Genomic DNA, 20,387 nt, shown 5'->3' with positions numbered 1-20,387 from the left:
AGTATAGACAAAGCTGTCGATCCTAGTCTCCTGACACATTGAAGTATAGACAAAGCTATCGATCCTAGTCACCTGACACATTGAAGTATAAACAAAGCTATCGATCCATGTTTCCAGACACATTGAAGTATAAACAAAGCTATTGATCCTAGTCTCTTGACACATTGACGTATAAACAAAGCTATCGATCCTAGTCACCAGACACATTGAAGTATGAACAAAGCTATCGATCCTAGTCACCTGACACATTGAAGTATAAACAAAGCTATCGATCCTAGTCACCAGACACATTGAAGTATAAACAAAGCTTTCGATCCTAGTCACCTGACACATAGAAGCATAAACAAAGCTTTCGATCCAAGTCTCTTGACACATTGAAGCATAAACAAAGCTATTGATCCCAGTCTCCTGACACATTGAAGTATATACAAAGCTTTCGATCCAAGTCTCCTGACATACAGAAGTAAAAACAAAGCTTTCGATACAAGTCTCTTGACACATTGAAGTATAAACAAAGCTATCGATCCTAGTCTCCTGACACATTGGAGTATAAACAAAGCTGTCGATCCTAGTCTCCTGACACATTGAAGTATATACAAAGCTATCGATCCATGTCTTCTGACACATTGAAGTATAGACAAAGCTGTCGATCCTAGTCTCCTGACACATTGAAGTATAGACAAAGCTATCGATCCTAGTCACCTGACACATTGAAGTATAAACAAAGCTTTCGATCCAAGTCTCCCGACACATTAAAGTATAGACAAAACTATCACTCCTAGTCTCCTGACACATTGAAGTATAGACAAACCTATCGATCCTAGTCACCTGACACATTGAAGTAGAGACAAACCTATCGATCCTAGTCACCTGACACATTGAAGTATATACAAAGCTATCGATCCATGTCTTCTGACACATTGAAGTATAGACAAAGCTGTCGATCCTAGTCACCTGACACATAGAAGCATAAACAAAGCTTTCGATCCAAGTCTCTTGACACATTGAAGCATAAACAAAGCTATTGATCCCAGTCTCCTGACACATTGAAGTATATACAAAGCTTTCGATCCAAGTCTCTTGACATATTGAAGTATAAACAAAGCTGTCGATCCTAGTCACCTGACACATAGAAGCATAAACAAAGCTTTCGATCCAAGTCTCTTGACACATTGAAGTATAAACAGAGCTATCGATCCATGTCTCCTGACACATTGAAGTATAAACAGAGCTATCGATCCTAGTCTCTTGACACATTGAAGTATAAACAAAGCTATCGATCCTAGTCACCAGACACATTGAAGTATGAACAAGGCTATTGATCCTAGTCACCTGACACATAGAAGCATAAACAAAGCTTTCGATCCAAGTCTCTTGACACATTGAAGCATAAACAAAGCTATTGATCCATGTCTCCTGACACATTGAAGTATAGACAAACCTATCGATCCTAGTCACCTGACACATTGAAGTATAGACAAACCTATCGATCCTAGTCTCCTGACACACTGAAGTATAAACAGAGCTATCGATCCTAGTCACCAGACACATTGAAGTATAAACAGAGCTATCGATCCTAGTCACCTGACACATAGAAGCATAAACAGAGCTATCGATCCTAGTCTCTTGACACATTGAAGTATAAACAAAGCTATCGATCCTAGTCACCAGACACATTGAAGTATGAACAAAGCTATCGATCCTAGTCACCTGACACATTGAAGTATAAACAAAGCTATCGATCCATGTCTCCTGACACATTGAAGTATAAACAAAGCTATTGATCCTAGCCTCTTGACACATTGAAGTATAAACAAAGCTATCGATCCTAGTCACCAGACACATTGAAGTCAATGACACACATTATGAACAAAGCTATCGATCCTAGTCACCTGACACATTGAAGTATAAACAAAGCTATCGATCCTAGTCACCAGACACATTGAAGTATAAACAAAGCTATCGATCCTAGTCACCTGACACATAGAAGCATAAACAAAGCTTTCGATCCAACTCTCTTGACACATTGAAGCATAAACAAAGCTATTGATCCCAGTCTCCTGACACATTGAAGTATAAACAAAGCTGTCGATCCATGTCTCCTGACACATTGAAGTATAAACAAAGCTATTGATCCAAGTCTCTTGACACATTGAAGTATAAACAAAGCTATCGATTCTAGTCACCTGACACATTGAAGTATAAACAAAGCTATCGATCCATGTCTCCTGACACATTGAAGTATAAACAAAGCTATTGATCCTAGTCTCTTGACACATTGAAGTATAAACAAAGCTATCGATCCTAGTCACCAGACACATTGAAGTATGAACAAAGCTATCGATCCTAGTCACCTGACACATTGAAGTATAAACAAAGCTATCGATCCTAGTCACCAGACACATTGAAGTATAAACAAAGCTATCGATCCTAGTCACCTGACACATAGAAGCATAAACAAAGCTTTCGATCCAAGTCTCTTGACACATTGAAGTATATACAAAGCTTTCGATCCAAGTCTCCTGACATACAGAAGTAAAAACAAAGCTTTCGATACAAGTCTCTTGACACATTGAAGTATAAACAAAGCTATCGATCCTAGTCTCCTGACACATTGGAGTATAAACAAAGCTGTCGATCCTAGTCTCCTGACACATTGAAGTATATACAAAGCTATCGATCCATGTCTTCTGACACATTGAAGTATAGACAAAGCTGTCGATCCTAGTCTCCTGACACATTGAAGTATAGACAAAGCTATCGATCCTAGTCACCTGACACATTGAAGTATAAACAAAGCTATCGATCCTAGTCTCCCGACACATTAAAGTATAGACAAAACTATCACTCCTAGTCTCCTGACACATTGAAGTATAGACAAACCTATCGATCCTAGTCACCTGACACATTGAAGTAGAGACAAACCTATCGATCCTAGTCACCTGACACATTGAAGTATATACAAAGCTATCGATCTATGTCTTCTGACACATTGAAGTATAGACAAAGCTGTCGATCCTAGTCACCTGACACATAGAAGCATAAACAAAGCTTTCGATCCAAGTCTCTTGACACATTGAAGCATAAACAAAGCTATTGATCCCAGTCTCCTGACACATTGAAGTATATACAAAGCTTTCGATCCAAGTCTCTTGACATATTGAAGTATAAACAAAGCTGTCGATCCTAGTCACCTGACACATAGAAGCATAAACAAAGCTTTCGATCCAAGTCTCTTGACACATTGAAGTATAAACAGAGCTATCGATCCATGTCTCCTGACACATTGAAGTATAAACAGAGCTATCGATCCTAGTCTCTTGACACATTGAAGTATAAACAAAGCTATCGATCCTAGTCACCAGACACATTGAAGTATGAACAAAGCTATTGATCCTAGTCACCTGACACATAGAAGCATAAACAAAGCTTTCGATCCAAGTCTCTTGACACATTGAAGCATAAACAAAGCTATTGATCCCAGTCTCCAGACACATTGAAGTATAAACAAAGCTGTCGATCCTAGTCCCCTGACACATTGAAGTATATACAAAGCTATCGATCCATGTCTTCTGACACATTGAAGTATAGACAAAGCTGTCGATCCTAGTCTCCTGACACATTGAAGTATAGACAAAGCTATCGATCCTAGTCACCTGACACATTGAAGTATAAACAAAGCTTTCGATCCAAGTCTCCCGACACATTAAAGTATAGACAAAGCTGTCGATCCTAGTCACCTGACACATTGAAGTATAAACAAAGCTATCGATCCATGTCTTCTGACACATTGTAGTATAGACAAAGCTGTCGATCCTAGTCTCCTGACACATTGAAGTATAGACAAAGCTATCGATCCTAGTCACCTGACACATTGAAGTATAAACAAAGCTATCGATCCATGTCTTCTGACACATTGAAGTATAGACAAAGCTGTCGATCCTAGTCTCCTGACACATTGAAGTATAGACAAAGCTATCGATCCTAGTCACCTGACACATTGAAGTATAAACAAAGCTATCGATCCATGTTTCCAGACACATTGAAGTATAAACAAAGCTATTGATCCTAGTCTCTTGACACATTGACGTATAAACAAAGCTATCGATCCTAGTCACCAGACACATTGAAGTATGAACAAAGCTATCGATCCTAGTCACCTGACACATTGAAGTATAAACAAAGCTATCGATCCTAGTCACCAGACACATTGAAGTATAAACAAAGCTTTCGATCCTAGTCACCTGACACATAGAAGCATAAACAAAGCTTTCGATCCAAGTCTCTTGACACATTGAAGCATAAACAAAGCTATTGATCCCAGTCTCCTGACACATTGAAGTATATACAAAGCTGATCCAAGTCTCCTGACATACAGAAGTAAAAACAAAGCTTTCGATACAAGTCTTGACACATTGAAGTATAAACAAAGCTATCGATCCTAGTCTCCTGACACATTGGAGTATAAACAAAGCTGTCGATCCTAGTCTCCTGACACATTGAAGTATATACAAAGCTATCGATCCATGTCTTCTGACACATTGAAGTATAGACAAAGCTGTCGATCCTAGTCTCCTGACACATTGAAGTATAGACAAAGCTATCGATCCTAGTCACCTGACACATTGAAGTATAAACAAAGCTTTCGATCCAAGTCTCCCGACACATTAAAGTATAGACAAAACTATCACTCCTAGTCTCCTGACACATTGAAGTATAGACAAACCTATCGATCCTAGTCACCTGACACATTGAAGTATAGACAAACCTATCGATCCTAGTCACCTGACACATTGAAGTATATACAAAGCTATCGATCCATGTCTTCTGACACATTGAAGTATAGACAAAGCTGTCGATCCTAGTCACCTGACACATAGAAGCATAAACAAAGCTTTCGATCCAAGTCTCTTGACACATTGAAGCATAAACAAAGCTATTGATCCCAGTCTCCTGACACATTGAAGTATATACAAAGCTTTCGATCCAAGTCTCTTGACATATTGAAGTATAAACAAAGCTATCGATCCTAGTCACCTGACACATAGAAGCATAAACAAAGCTTTCGATCCAAGTCTCTTGACACATTGAAGTATAAACAGAGCTATCGATCCATGTCTCCTGACACATTGAAGTATAAACAGAGCTATCGATCCTAGTCTCTTGACACATTGAAGTATAAACAAAGCTATCGATCCTAGTCACCAGACACATTGAAGTATGAACAAGGCTATTGATCCTAGTCACCTGACACATAGAAGCATAAACAAAGCTTTCGATCCAAGTCTCTTGACACATTGAAGCATAAACAAAGCTATTGATCCATGTCTCCTGACACATTGAAGTATAGACAAACCTATCGATCCTAGTCACCTGACACATTGAAGTATAGACAAACCTATCGATCCTAGTCACCTGACACATTGAAGTATATACAAAGCTATCGGTCCTAGTCACCAGACACATTGAAGTATAAACAAAGCTATCGATCCTAGTCACCTGACACATAGAAGCATAAACAAAGCTTTCGATCCAAGTCTCTTGACACATTGAAGCATAAACAAAGCTATTGATCCCAGTCTCCTGACACATTGAAGTATATACAAAGCTTTCGATCCAAGTCTCTTGACACATTGAAGCATAAACAAAGCTGTCGATCCTAGTCACCTGACACATTGAAGTATAAACGAAGCCATCGATCCTAGTCTCCTGACACATTGGAGTATAAACAAAGCTGTCGATCCTAGTCTCCTGACACATTGAAGTATATACAAAGCTATCGATCCATGTCTTCTGACACATTGAAGTATAGACAAAGCTGTCGATCCTAGTCTCCTGACACACTGAAGTAGAGACAAAAATATCGATCCTAGTCACCTGACACATTGAAGTATAAACAAAGCTATCGATCCTAGTCTCCTGACACACTGAAGTATAAACAAAGCTATCGATCCTAGTCTCTTGACACATTGAAGTATAGAACAAAGCTATCGATCCTAGTCTGACACCTGACACACTGAAGTATAAACAAAGCTATCGATCCTAGTCTCCTGACACACTGAAGTATAAACAAAGCTATCGATCCTAGTCTCTGACACATTGAAGTATAAACAAAGCTATCGATCCTAGTCTCCTGACACACTGAAGTATAAACAAAGCTATTGATCCTAGTCTCCTGACACATTGAAGTATAAACAAAGCTAGTCTCCTCACTGAAGTATCCATCAATCAAGTCTCCTGACACATTGAAGTATAGACAAAACTATCACCTCCTAGTCTCCTGACACATTGAAATATGAACAAAGCTATCGATCCTAGTCACCTGACACATTGAAGTATGAACAAAGCTATCGATCCTAGTCACCTGACACACTGAAGTAGAGACAAAGCTATCGATCCTAGTCACCTAACACATTGAAGTAGAGACAAAGATATCGATCCTAGTCACCTGACATATTGAAGTATGAACAAAGCTATTGATCCAAGTCTCCTGACACATTGAAGTATATAAAAAGCTATCGATCCATGTCTCCTAACACATTGAAGTATAAACGAAGCTATCGATACCAGTCACCTGACACATTGAAGTATGAACAAAGCTATTGATCCAAGTCTCCTGACACACTGAAGTATAAACAAAGCTATCGATCCTAGTCTCCTGACACACTGAAGTATAAATAAAGCTATCGATCCTAGTCTCTTGACACATTGAAGTATAAATAAAGCTATCGATCCTAGTCTCCTGACACACTGAAGTATAAACAAAGCTATCGATCCTAGTCTCCTGACACACTGAAGTATAAACAAAGCTATCGATCCTAGTCTCCTGACACACTGAAGTATAAACAAAGCTATCGATCCTAGTCTCCTGACACACTGAAGTATAAACAAAGCTATCGATCCTAGTCTCCTGACACATTGAAGTATAAACAAAGCTATCGATCCTAGTCTCCTGACACATTGAAGTATGAACAAAGCTATCGATCCTAGTCTCCTGACACACTGAAGTATAAACAAAGCTATCGACCCAAGCCACCTGACACATTGAAGTATAGGCAAAGCTATCGATTCTAGTCACCTGACACATTGAAGTATGAAGGCATGGTTGTATCACATTGGGTTTGCTGCATGTGAACATGCGGCCCACAGCTGATGAGACATTGTGTGAAGCACCTGATTTTATGTGTTTTTCAGTGTGCTGAAGAACGAGAGGACGAAGTGTTTGGACCAATTTCTCCACATTTCCCTTGGATTCAGTAGGTGCTTAGTTAATGCTCATGTATATACGACTCAAAATGGGTACAAATTGCCACAGTAGTTTCAACTGCCTTTCACCTAGTGCAAACACCTAGTTGCTGGTACAGCAACGTGCAGTAAACCTGGACAAAGTACTGTGACTATATGTCCCAGTCCACCCAGCTGTGAATGGGTACCCGTTAGGATGAGAAAGCCACAACAATGTGTGCCTAGTGGCTGCAAGAGTTGAATGCTCCCCTGGGAGTTGAGATTGATAATACGATGTGCCATTGAGATTGACATCCAGTGATCGAGGGGACAAAATACCAGCGCCTTGAGCATGCATAATAATAATAATAATAATAATAATAATAATAATAATAATAATAATAATAATAATAATAATAATAATAATAATAATAACAATAATATCCCTGCACTGTCTGTGTACGTAATTTTGGTGTGGTATTAACATGCTGATGTATCTTAGCTTGCTTATATGAAATACATTGGTGTCAAAATTGTTACTTTCAAAGTAACTCTACATACTGCAATCCCCTTGAGGAAAAGAAAACCAAAAGTCACATTTAGCAAGTCACATTTTAATGTATTTGTCAGAAAATCAATAATTGTCATATATCATTGGAACCTTCTGGTATATTTACACCAATGTGTGTGCGTGTGCTGTATATATGTTATCATCACCATAATAATCCTCCACTTTCAATAAAGTGCTCTATAGATAACCAAATTGTGGACAATCAGTTAGTCTTGCATACTTGAATGATGTTTTTACAATACTGCTGTGTTACTGTATTACATACAAGTGTGGCTCTGTCATGGGGCGTGGTGGTGGAATTGGGTTTAACGTCGTGCTTGAGAATATTTCGCTTATATGATGATGTGCATGCTTGTGTATGTGTATGTGCGGCTGCTTGTACTAGCCCAGACTAAGCTGGTATTATAGTGCTAGCCAACTGAGATACCATGCCGCAGTGAAGCATGAATACCCCGCCCAGACACATTATACGGACTCCGAGCCGACCAGTCCTTGCTGTACCCATTAATGCCGAGCGCCAGGCAGGGACCAACAAGTACCATATTTTAACGTCTTTGGAATGACGCGGTCGGGGATCGAACCCGCGACCTTCCGCTCTCTGGGCGGGCGCTCTAACCATTCACACCACGGAGACGGTCCCTCTGTCATGGGACCACCTCCTAACTATATGAATAAATAACAAAATCTTTCTCTAGTAACAGAGGATAACTGTATTACAGTGTGGCAGTAACCAGTACGTGCCTGACAAACCAGGTCAATACATGTATAAGGAAATTATTATATTGAATTGCTTCTTGGGTGTTTTACCTACACATCTTAACACTTACCCTACCATAGACAATGTAGGGTGATTGAAAGACATCTGTTTAGTTTTACAAGAGTAAGGGTAATGCTGGGATGGCTTTCTGGTTAGAAGATACATCTAAGATGTAACAGTACTGAAGGGATTGTACAATATCGTTTATTGCCTGGTGTTGATAACAATACTGAAGGGATTGTACAATATTGTTTATTGCCTGGTGTTGATAACAATACTGAAGGGATTATACAATATTGTTTATTGCCTGGTGTTGATAACAATACTGAAGGGATTGTACAATATTGTTTATTGCCTGGTTTTGAAGGGATTGTACAATATTGTTTATTGCCTGGTGTTGAAGGGATTGTACAATATTGTTTATTGCCTGGTGTTGATAACAATACTGAAGGGATTGTACAATATTGTTTATTGCCTGGTGTTGATAACAATACTGAAGGATTATACAATATTGTTTATTGCCTGGTGTTGATAACAATACTGAAGGGATTGTACAATATTGTTTATTGCCTGGTGTTGATAACAATACTGAAGGATTGTACAATATTGTTTATTGCCTGGTGTTGAAGGATTGTACAATATTGTTTATTGCCTGGTGTTGAATATTGTACAATATTGTTTATTGCCTGGTGTTGATAACAATACTGAAGGGATTGTACAATATTGTTTATTGCCTGGTGTTGGTAACAATACTGAAGGATTGTACAATATTGTTTATTGCCTGGTGTTGAAGGGATTGTATAATATTGTTTATTGCCTGGTGTTGAAGGGATTGTACAATATTGTTTATTGCCTGGTGTTGATAACAATACTGAAGGGATTGTACAATATTGTTTATTGCCTGGTGTTGATAACAATACTGAAGGGATTGTACAATATTGTTTATTGCCTGGTGATGATAACAATACTGAAGGGATTGTACAATATTGTTTATTGCCTGGTTTTGAAGGGATTGTACAATATTGTTTATTGCCTGGTGTTGATAACAATACTGAAGGGATTGTACAATATTGTTTATTGCCTGGTGTTGATAACAATACTGAAAGGATTGTACAATATTGTTTATTGCCTGGTGTTGATAACAATACTGAAGGGATTGTACAATATTGTTTATTGCCTGGTGTTGATAACAATACTGAAGGGATTATACAATATTGTTTATTGCCTGGTGTTGATAACAATACTGAAGGGATTGTACAATATTGTTTATTGCCTGGTTTTGAAGGGATTGTACAATATTGTTTATTGCCTGGTGTTGAAGGGATTGTACAATATTGTTTATTGCCTGGTGTTGATAACAATACTGAAGGGATTGTACAATATTGTTTATTGCCTGGTGTTGATAACAATACTGAAGGGATTATACAATATTGTTTATTGCCTGGTGTTGATAACAATACTGAAGGGATTGTACAATATTGTTTATTGCCTGGTGTTGAAGGGATTGTACAATATTGTTTATTGCCTGGTGTTGAAGGGATTGTACAATATTGTTTATTGCCTGGTGTTGATAACAATACTGAAGGGATTGTACAATATTGTTTATTGCCTGGTGTTGGTAACAATACTGAAGGGATTGTACAATATTGTTTATTGCCTGGTGTTGAAGGGATTGTATAATATTGTTTATTGCCTGGTGTTGAAGGGATTGTACAATATTGTTTATTGCCTGGTGTTGATAACAATACTGAAGGGATTGTACAATATTGTTTATTGCCTGGTGTTGATAACAATACTGAAGGGATTGTACAATATTGTTTATTGCCTGGTGTTGATAACAATACTGAAGGGATTGTACAATATTGTTTATTGCCTGGTTTTGAAGGGATTGTACAATATTGTTTATTGCCTGGTGTTGATAACAATACTGAAGGGATTGTACAATATTGTTTATTGCCTGGTGTTGATAACAATACTGAAAGGATTGTACAATATTGTTTATTGCCTGGTGTTGATAACAATACTGAAGGATTGTACAATATTGTTTATTGCCTGGTGTTGATAACAATACTGAAGGGATTATACAATATTGTTTATTGCCTGGTGTTGATAACAATACTGAAGGGATTGTACAATATTGTTTATTGCCTGGTGTTGAAGGGATTGTACAATATTGTTTATTGCCTGGTGTTGAAGGGATTGTACAATATTGTTTATTGCCTGGTGTTGATAACAATACTGAAGGGATTGTACAATATTGTTTATTGCCTGGTGTTGATAACAATACTGAAGGGATTGTACAATATTGTTTATTGCCTGGTTTTGAAGGGATTGTACAATATTGTTTATTGCCTGGTGTTGAAGGGATTGTACAATATTGTTTATTGCCTGGTGTTGATAACAATACTGAAGGGATTGTACAATATTGTTTATTGCCTGGTGTTAAAGGGATTGTACAATATTGTTTATTGCCTGGTGTTGATAACAATACTGAAGGGATAATACAATATTGTTTATTGCCTGGTGTTGATCACAATACGGAAGAGTTGTTACGAGCACACACAGGTTTTCCTGCCATGCGAGAGTTGACAAGGAAGAGATTTAAAGCTTGCGGATTCTTCAAAGAAAATGTTTCTCCTTTATTTGGAAAGGTAAACCTGATAGAATAAAACGATGTCTGATAACAAAAACATACCAAGAAGGAGGTCTAAAAGTACCAGCTAAATTTGAAACAATCAAGTCCCAGAAAATATCATAGATCAGAAGATTATTCGTACATGACTCAAAATTAAATAATCTTTCAAATACTTCACAACCAGTGTGCAAACTAAAAACCATAGAAATGGGACCATTGTATCTGAAGACACATTACATTCCAAAACTCATCAGCCCATTCTGGAAAGATGTATGTGAAGCCTGGTTTGATTTACAAGGACAAAGTAAATATGAAAATGACCATCTCAGCAGACAGTACACATGGGCAAATGATAACATAACAATTGGGAGAAAACCAGTAGTATATGACCACTACCTACAATCCAATGTAAAACTTATAAATGACTTCTTAAAAGATGACAATAATATTTCTGAAAATAGAGATTTTTCTGGGTTACATCTTCTTGTTATTCTTGAGTACAACGTTTCAGGGCTATAACAGTACTCAAGAATAACAAGACAAAAATGTGTCCAGGGACACGGATGCCCCCGCTGCTGTAGGAAGAGTTCCCTACACTGAGTGTGCTCTGGTGATTAATTTCTACTAAATAAATATCATGGTTGATTATAAAATACATATAACCAAAGTGTCCAAGGTAAAGACTTATTTGTAAATGTATGTCACAATGAGTGAGTGAGTTAAAACTTAACGTCACATCGGCACTATTGCAGCCATATCATGACGAGAACAGTTTATATCAATATTCAAATCAATAAATGTATAACGTAAAAACCTGTCATTGAAGGACAGTAAAACTACTAGAATATCACAGCTCTTAATTTAAAACTAGTACGCTATCATAAAAATATATCACGAGAGACAACAGTACAATATAAAAACGGGCTATAGATCACCAGCAACTGAAGGCTGATCACCACACTAAGGACCATGGGGACTTACAGTATCTTTGCTACCTACATGGACCCTAGTTGGATTTACATCATCCCTTCAGCAGCCAGCGATTGTAGTCACATTCAGCCATAATTAAAATCACAAAAATCTACGCTTAAAATCCTGGTACGTTTGAAATTTACTTTGAGAGTTTTGGGACTTACATACCCTCTCAGGAGGACAATAACTTTACAATACTTTCACCCCCCTTGAGGGTACAACCACTAACAATCTGAGTTTAAACTTCCCATCATAAAATATTTATCTATTTACAAATCTGTTAACAAATCAAATTCTTTTTAAAATGCAATAATTAAATGAGGACTTATATTAGTAAAAAAAAGATCCTTCATAGTTCGTGATTTGAAATAGATATCCCTTGTGATGGAATATTCAACACAGTCAAGCAGGACATGCTTGATCGTGATTCTTTCATCACCAGGGATGCAAAACGGAGGATCCTCACCTTTAAGTAAATATCCGTGAGTATATCTAGTGTGGCCAATACGACATTGTCGCATGATGACTTCTTCAAATCTGGACTGACAACCCAAGTAGGTGTAACCAATGTAGGGCTTTATTTCATGTAATTTATTGATACCTACTTGGGTGTCCCACTTCTTCTGCATCAGATCACGGATATAAGATCTGATGACAGCTTTATAATCAGAGTATGGAATAAGAAGTGGAGTTACAGATTTGTTGAGTGCTGCCTTGGCAGCAAGATCGGCCATTGTGTTCCCAGAAATGCCAACATGGCTGGGTAACCAACAGAGGATGATGTCATATTGGCCAGTAGCAAGATCATTATACAATTCAATAATTTCTATTAAAGGTGGATGTTTGCAAGAAAGATTTTTAATAGCCTGAAGGCACGAAAGAGAGTCTGAAAAGATTATACATTGTTTGTATTTGGGGTGTTTTTTAATATATTTTAAGGCTGTTAGTATGGCGTTTGCTTCTGCTGTAAAAAGAGAGCCGCTATTTGGTAGTCGAGAAGATATTATATGTCACAATGAACTTACCACAGTACAATTAAACCTATATCATGAAGGTTCATGGTACAAGGGTAAATAAACTAGCAATAGCAATATCACTGTGGAGGCAAGTGAAAGCAATAGATTGCTGTAGTAGCTAAAGTGGTCAGTTTTGGCATATTCTGGAACATATTCAATATGGCAGGTTAAAAGTTAACTGTTCCATGACATGATATTATTGCATACCTCACTCTGTTTATCTGTTTAAGTCCATAATTTTATTTCCATGGAGTTGAGATGGGCTTGTTTGTTAAATAAATGAGCAACTGAGAGTTTTTTAGGCATAAAACAAAGATTGATCAACATATCTTCTATGCAACTATGAGATGCACACCTTTTGAGTCCAAATGAAACACATGTATAAGCTTAATCAATTCTGTTGAGCAGTTTTTGTGGAGAAGTGGATAGACTTAATCCCCTATTTCACTATCATCATAGAGAAATTCAGCAAAATTTATCTAAGTTCAAATGTCTCTAAACATACAAAATACAAAAAATAAAATATGAGACGCACACCTTTAGAGTCTCTATAAAAGACATGTAAGCTAAATGAGTTTTGTGCAGTGGTTTTTGAGGAGAAGTGGATATAAAGTACACCCCCTGTTGTATGGGACGAACAGGATGAATAGAACCAAATTCAACTACGTTCAAACATCTGTAGAAGTGACAAAATTAAGAAATTGGATGAACAAGGTATGAGATGCACACCTTTAGAGTTCCAATGAAACACACGTAGAAGCTTAATCAATTCTGTTGAGCAGCTTTTGTGGAGAAGTGGATAGACTTCATCCCCTATTACACTATCATCATAGAGAAATTCAGCAAAATGTACCTAAGTTCAAATGTCTCTAAACTTACAAAAAAACAATAAAATACAAAAAAAATATGAGATGCACACCATTAGAGTCCCAAGAAAGCCCATGTATAAGTTCATTGAATTCCACAGAGGAGATGTGGATAGAGTACATTCCCATTCCCTGTTCAGTACAGACGTACGGACGGACACGGAGGGTAACCCTATATAAAAAGAAGATGTAACCCAGAAAAATCTTTATGTTCATCAAACAGCATCTTCTAAAATGCCAATCAAGCATCTAATAATATTTCTTTCCTATAAAGAATTCGTAGAACTGTATGGGGTTAAAACAACTAAAGAATACATATATTCTAGAAAAGTAGCAAACATTGTACTTCTCTCACTGGTCTGAAATCAAAATTAAATTACAATTACCAATTGTATAAATTTAATGTCTACTCTCACTGCAAATAAGACACTTTTGACTCATTTTGGTCGTCTTGCCACAATCTATTTACATCGATAATGACTGTAATTTGACTTTCTTTATATACTACAAATATGCCAATCTGTTGAACGTGTATGAAAATAAAGTGATATAAAAAAAAAGTTTGCAGATTCTTTTTGTGTGATGACAGCAAAAAGACAGATTTCAAAATAGAGGCTTTATATTCAAAACATTCATGTATGCCACAACATCCTCAAATATTGCTGTTTTGTTGTTCAGTTGTTATTTCTACAAAAATGTGTTGTCCATTCATTGGCTTCCTCACATATTAGCTACAGACTTTGTTTACAGTCAACTTGATACTGTCGCAATCATGTGATCACTTTCAATTATTACAGTGTGAGGCTAGATGATAAATTAGAGGTGATCAAGTCCATTGTTTATAAGGAAGGTCTATTTCTCTTGACATATTATCAAACAAATAATAACAAACACTACTTTTATTGTCATGGCTTAATTAACAAACATGTAACAGAATAATCATTCATGAACGGAACTACCACTAAAGTTAAGAGGAAATACATCATTGATATATAACGTGTCTACAATTTTGAACAAAACAGGACAAATATACTGTGGCAAAAGTGAAATTAACAGCAATAAAATTCTTGTGTATTTTTAGTGGCAAGGTAAGTATACACATGAGCATTACTTAAACACCACCTGAATCCAAGAATAATTGTTTCAGTTATGGTTCAAACAGGCAATCCTACGTTAGCGTACTGAAATACACCTACAAATCATGTGCTTCAGACAAAATCTCACAATCTATGAGTTGAACATTCAGGTGCTACAAAGACACCAAACACATCGAGGTACAAGTTTCATAATTCAGGTAAACTACAGTTTCCTGAACTGATCTAAAAGACAGCATTCAAACATTCACTTTACTTGACAAGGTAAAACATTGCAGACTTTCAGAAACTTCATGATGGCAAGTTATTGCATCATCAGTGCCAGCTTGAACATTAACTACACTAGGTTAATTACTAGTCGACATGTAAGGAAGCACGTGGCCATCTGTGCGGTAAAGGATCGTCAAGATTAGGGACACCAAGGAAGACCAATGACTGTGATGACTGAGTCTTAATTCGTCCATCATGATGCAATCCCCCAACCCATGTCGAAGAACTGCACCATCAGTGGAAAGCGGGAGTCCGACCTTCCATCAGTACCATCAGGACAGGCAGAATCATCTGGCATGGTGTGTACCCCCAGGTTACTGGCCCCTCAGGACATGAGTCACAGAATCATCTGGCATGGTGTGTACCCCCAGGATCATCTGGCATGGTGTGTACCCCCAGGATCATCTGGCATGGTGTGTACCCCCAGGATCATCTGGCATGGTGTGTACCCCCAGGTTACTGGCCCCTCAGGACATGAGTCACAGAATCATCTGGCATGGTGTGTACCCCCAGGTTACTGGCCCCTCAGGACATGAGTCACAGAATCATCTGGCATGGTGTGTACCCCCAGGTTACTGGCCCCTCAGGACATGAGTCACAGGATCATCTGGCATGGTGTGTACCCCCAGGATCATCTGGCATGGTGTGTACCCCCAGGATCATCTGGCATGGTGTGTACCCCCAGGATCATCTGGCATGGTGTGTACCCCCAGGATCATCTGGCATGGTGTGTACCCCCAGCTTACTGGCCCCTCAGGACATGAGTCACAGAATCATCTGGCATGGTGTGTACCCCCAGGATCATCTGGCATGGTGTGTACCCCCAGGATCATCTGGCATGGTGTGTACCCCCAGGATCATCTGGCATGGTGTGTACCCCCAGCTTACTGGCCCCTCAGGACATGAGTCACAGGTTCATGAAGGTTGTTATCTTCCACCTGTTACCAACGCTTTCATCGTGTATGGAGACGTTGTAACGAGGCATATCACCAGGACATGATCAATGGTGGTGGCTCAGTGATGGTGTGGGGCTCAGTTGTGTACCTCATCACAGTACAGGTATATGTGAAGGTCAACTCGGTACCGCTGTTGTGCCACATTTTGATAATCATCCTCTTGCCAGTTGTCCCCTATTTATTCATCACTGTCCATCTGCAGAACAATGTCATCGAAACATTATCATTGTCCGCACTAAGTCCCAATATGAATCCCATTGAACATCTTTGACACTAACTCAGAGTTTGTGCTTAGAGATCCTCCTTATTCAAATTTTCAGGAATTGCTGAACACTCTACTAGGAATTGCAAAGGATTCCGATGCTGAAAATTTGATCGTTGATTGCCATTTGGAGGTGGAGATTAGCAGACCTATGTGACAGGTGGCTACAGCAGGCGGTTACCAGTGGTGGTTGATACAATTACAACAATCATTATTAGAGAACTGGGTGACAATCAGACCACACATTCCAGCATTGTTGATATTCTGGTTTTATTTTGTTTCAATCAGTGTAAAATATGTTACAGTTAACTTTTCGATACACACAATTTGGTTTTCGGTTTGCTTGCTTACAAAAACGTGTTTGGTGGTTGATTTATACTCAAGTGTATACAAGTAGCTTCTCGTTTCCAGATTGCTGTTAACCAGAAAACAAATAATCTTTTGGTCAACATTACTGAGTAATCATATTTGTCAATCAAATAGACAGTCTGATTTCTGACAGTTGAATAGTGCTATAACAACATAGAAAATCTGCTTCACTTTCATTTGTGATCCATCACACCAAGTAAATAATACACTGTTCAACAATGTACAGAAGGCAAGAGTCTTTGAATTTCCTTTTGTTATACAGTGGCCTGATTTACAAGTCAGATATTGTTACTACGTTCAAATGAATAATATCACCGAAGAGAATTTCATCTTTCACTGTCATTGTTTCATAACTTTCAGGGGATCATAGACATATCTCTTGAACCTGAGGATGACCTTGATGGATGCTGGAATATCCTCTACACTGCCCTCTGTGCACCTCTTCTTGGTGTGGGAGTACTTCTCATATACGTCTTCACTTAACCCCCTCTGAAACAAACAACAAAAAGAGAATGTTACCTCCTCCTCCATTGGCTGATTTCAGTTTGACAGTTAACATTTGAAAAAAATCAGATCCAGTGATATATCATATAAACATTGTTTCTCCTGTAGTTAGTCCACATCCAGAAACATGGAAATATGAAGAAAGCAGTTTGGTTTCCATGTCAACTCTCCAATAGCACATCCATATCCTGGAAGCCTTAACACTTTCCCACCAGAAACAAGAGTCTTGGAAACTGATAACTTGACCAAATGAAGTCTTACCTTACCATCTGTCTGTGAGTGAGTGATATACCACATGTTGTGATTATTCACTAACTGTGGACACAAAGTACCTTTTGAGTGGAAATTATTTCCCAAACTCACAGACCTAATTCTTAATTCCTTTATTGATGCCCTTAAGTTACTGAATATATTCAGGAGTGGAAATAACCCATTGCCCGACGTCCGAGTCTAGTGTTTTTTTCTGTCGGGCTAGCAAATTTGTATATCACACTGTACCGGTGTCCAGTTGACTTTCCAATGTTAATTATGTTGTTTATTTAAAATATCAGCAAGAAAACGGTCATTATAGTGGAAAGATTATCAGGGCACGTGACTTTACATGTTCCACTGTTCTGGAGTACGCTAGCAATTTTAAAGTTATTTCCACCCCTGATATTGTGTTTATGACCTGTGAAGCTTCACGTGGATACTTACATAAACAATAATCAGTTAAGTCCTTATATCTCCCTGTCATCAATATACATGAGAGAATATGTTCAAGCAAAATGACATTGCTTACCTTTATGAAATCACATAATATAGTACTCAACCACATGACATGTCAGCCTATACACACTACTGTTATTCCACCACTTATCAGACTTGCTGCCGGAATATCTATTCTAGTACCAAGCCAGGGTTCCCACAGGCAGACCAAAATTCCCTGACTTTTCCCTGACAAGTATAGATTTTTCCCTGCCCGTTTAAGTGTAAAAACTGGCCTCCTTCCTCCCTTTCAGTCAGTCCTAACCACCGTGTTAAGATATTTCCTTTACACATATCATAAATACACACAATATTTGTAAATTTATTACATTAACCAAAACATTGATATTTGTGATGAAGAAACTTTTCCTTGACTCTCCTGCCACAATGTCACATAATACTATGAGATACATTTGAGCGTGACCATCAAATATATATTCTCAGCTGAAGTCAGTAATATATCATCTGAAAACTTTGTATTATATGTTAAAGGCTTTTGACAAAGAGCATAAATGTGAAACTAATGATTTAATTGAATTGTTTCATTCAAAGTCAGGAACACATTTCTTCATTATCACAAAATGTTGTAATTATCAAAGGCGTATTTGGAAAGAATATATATGCAAGATATAACTTTACATTCAGTACGACCATGACAACTAGATTATGAACACCATTCAACAACTTTCAATTTTGTGAATAAACAGCAAATGTCAGAACATACGCCATATTATAAACCTATGCTGTACTTTAACAATGAAACTTATATGGGTATTTTTGGCCAAAATGGGCTTTGACAATCTGCAAGAACCACCATAGCCATCATACTATTTATGATATTTTTGAACAGTATACAAATGAATGGAAAATTATCTGTTAACATAGTTATCTTTAGAAGAGGTGGATCTGTTGCCTATAACGAAAAATATTTTTTTAATGGTAAACAATTATCTATTGTTAATTACTATGCCCAGGCTATCTTGGACTAGTGTTTTCCCATACTAAACAAGAGTCATCAGAAGATGACAAATCCCCCCGGCCCATACAAATATGAAAGAGCAAATCATCTGACAGTTACTTAAAGTTGAACTTCATGTTTTTAGACAAAGTCCAAAACATTTCCATGGAAACCAAGAAAAATAGATATGACAAAAATCTGTTAACAGCAAATCTGCAAAGTTTTGTTAAAAAATATTGAACCATTTTCGAGTTATGCTCCGGAAACAACATTACGGATGGATGGACGGACAGACAAACAAGGCGTCGACTATATCCCCCCGCATTACATGCCGGGGGATAAAAAAGAGTGTTATAAATCTGAAATCACATGCTAAGAAGGCTCTTATTAAATTATGTCAGTTTCCCAGAATTTTGGAATTTTAACCCGGAAAATATGTTTCATATTGTTTGATTCACATATCCAACTGACTGTGCGTCATAGAAGAATATGTCTGTTATGTAACCCAGCTGTAGAAGATGAAATTCACATTATGCTGATTTAAGAAAACAATACATGCCAAATAATTATCTGTAAAAATATCCTTCAAGTGACTTCGTTTCCATTCTATCCTCCAAAAATGAAAATGTAGTATGTAATCTAGGGCTTTATGTAAAACATGCTGATATGCTTAGAAGCAATTTCTTATCTGAACTGTAATTTATTTCATGAAATGTCTGTAACATGTGCTGTTTGTATACTTGTATTGCCTGTATATGGGCCGGAACCCTTAAGTACAATAAGCATCTTTGACTTTGACTACTGCCATACCTGATTAGCGACATTCTGAGTCTTATTTTTCCCTGACCAAAACCCTAAATTTCCCGGACTTAAACCTGAAATTCCCAGACTATTCCCTGACTAAATTTAACATATATTATATTTGGGATTACACTTTCTTAGTAAAGTACAAATTCTAGTACTTTTTGAGTTGAGCCCCATTTTTGAGTGATTCGAACTCACACCCTCAGAGTCAGGCACCTAATCACTAGCACACAAAGTCAGCTGCCTAACCCGCCAGCTACTGCGACTTCCACAAAAATGGAAGTCGGACAACTGGTAGTCTAGACTGCGGGCTTTGTGTACCCCTCTGATAGGTGTTAGTTAATTGGCACGGCTCCCACGGCCGAAAGCTACGCGGTAGCTG

At 37.7% G+C, this 20,387-nt stretch overlaps 1 protein-coding gene across 1 annotated transcript; it reads left to right on the top strand.

Annotated features, from left to right (window-relative positions):
• The first annotated feature begins 15,620 nt into the window (after positions 1-15,620).
• LOC124285202 lies at positions 15,621-17,475 on the top strand. Its single transcript, XM_046721388.1, has 5 exons — positions 15,621-15,718; positions 15,777-15,860; positions 16,035-16,118; positions 16,177-16,318; positions 17,353-17,475. Exons 1-5 carry the CDS (start codon positions 15,621-15,623, stop codon positions 17,473-17,475), a joined length of 531 nt encoding a protein of 176 aa, XP_046577344.1.
• Positions 17,476-20,387: the final 2,912 nt, after the last annotated feature.

Source organism: Haliotis rubra, unplaced genomic scaffold (assembly GCF_003918875.1).
Source record: "Haliotis rubra isolate DU_JTF1 unplaced genomic scaffold, ASM391887v1 Scf355, whole genome shotgun sequence".
Lineage (NCBI taxonomy): Eukaryota > Metazoa > Mollusca > Gastropoda > Lepetellida > Haliotidae > Haliotis > Haliotis rubra.
The sequence above is the reverse complement of the archived record's forward strand: the minus strand, read 5'-3'. Positions and strand labels throughout refer to the sequence as shown.

What these genes read in the sequence shown, in the direction of transcription:
- LOC124285202 (XM_046721388.1), top strand. Translation starts at nt 15,621, where the DNA reads ATGTCGAAGAACTGCACCATCAGTGGAAAGCGGGAGTCCGACCTTCCA. An exon ending in GGCATGGTGTGTACCCCCAG is followed by an intron (nt 15,719 to 15,776) that starts GTTACTGGCCCC and finishes GTGTACCCCCAG; the next exon opens with GATCATCTGGCATGGTGTGT. An exon ending in CCTCAGGACATGAGTCACAG is followed by an intron (nt 16,319 to 17,352) that starts GTTCATGAAGGT and finishes CATAACTTTCAG; the next exon opens with GGGATCATAGACATATCTCT.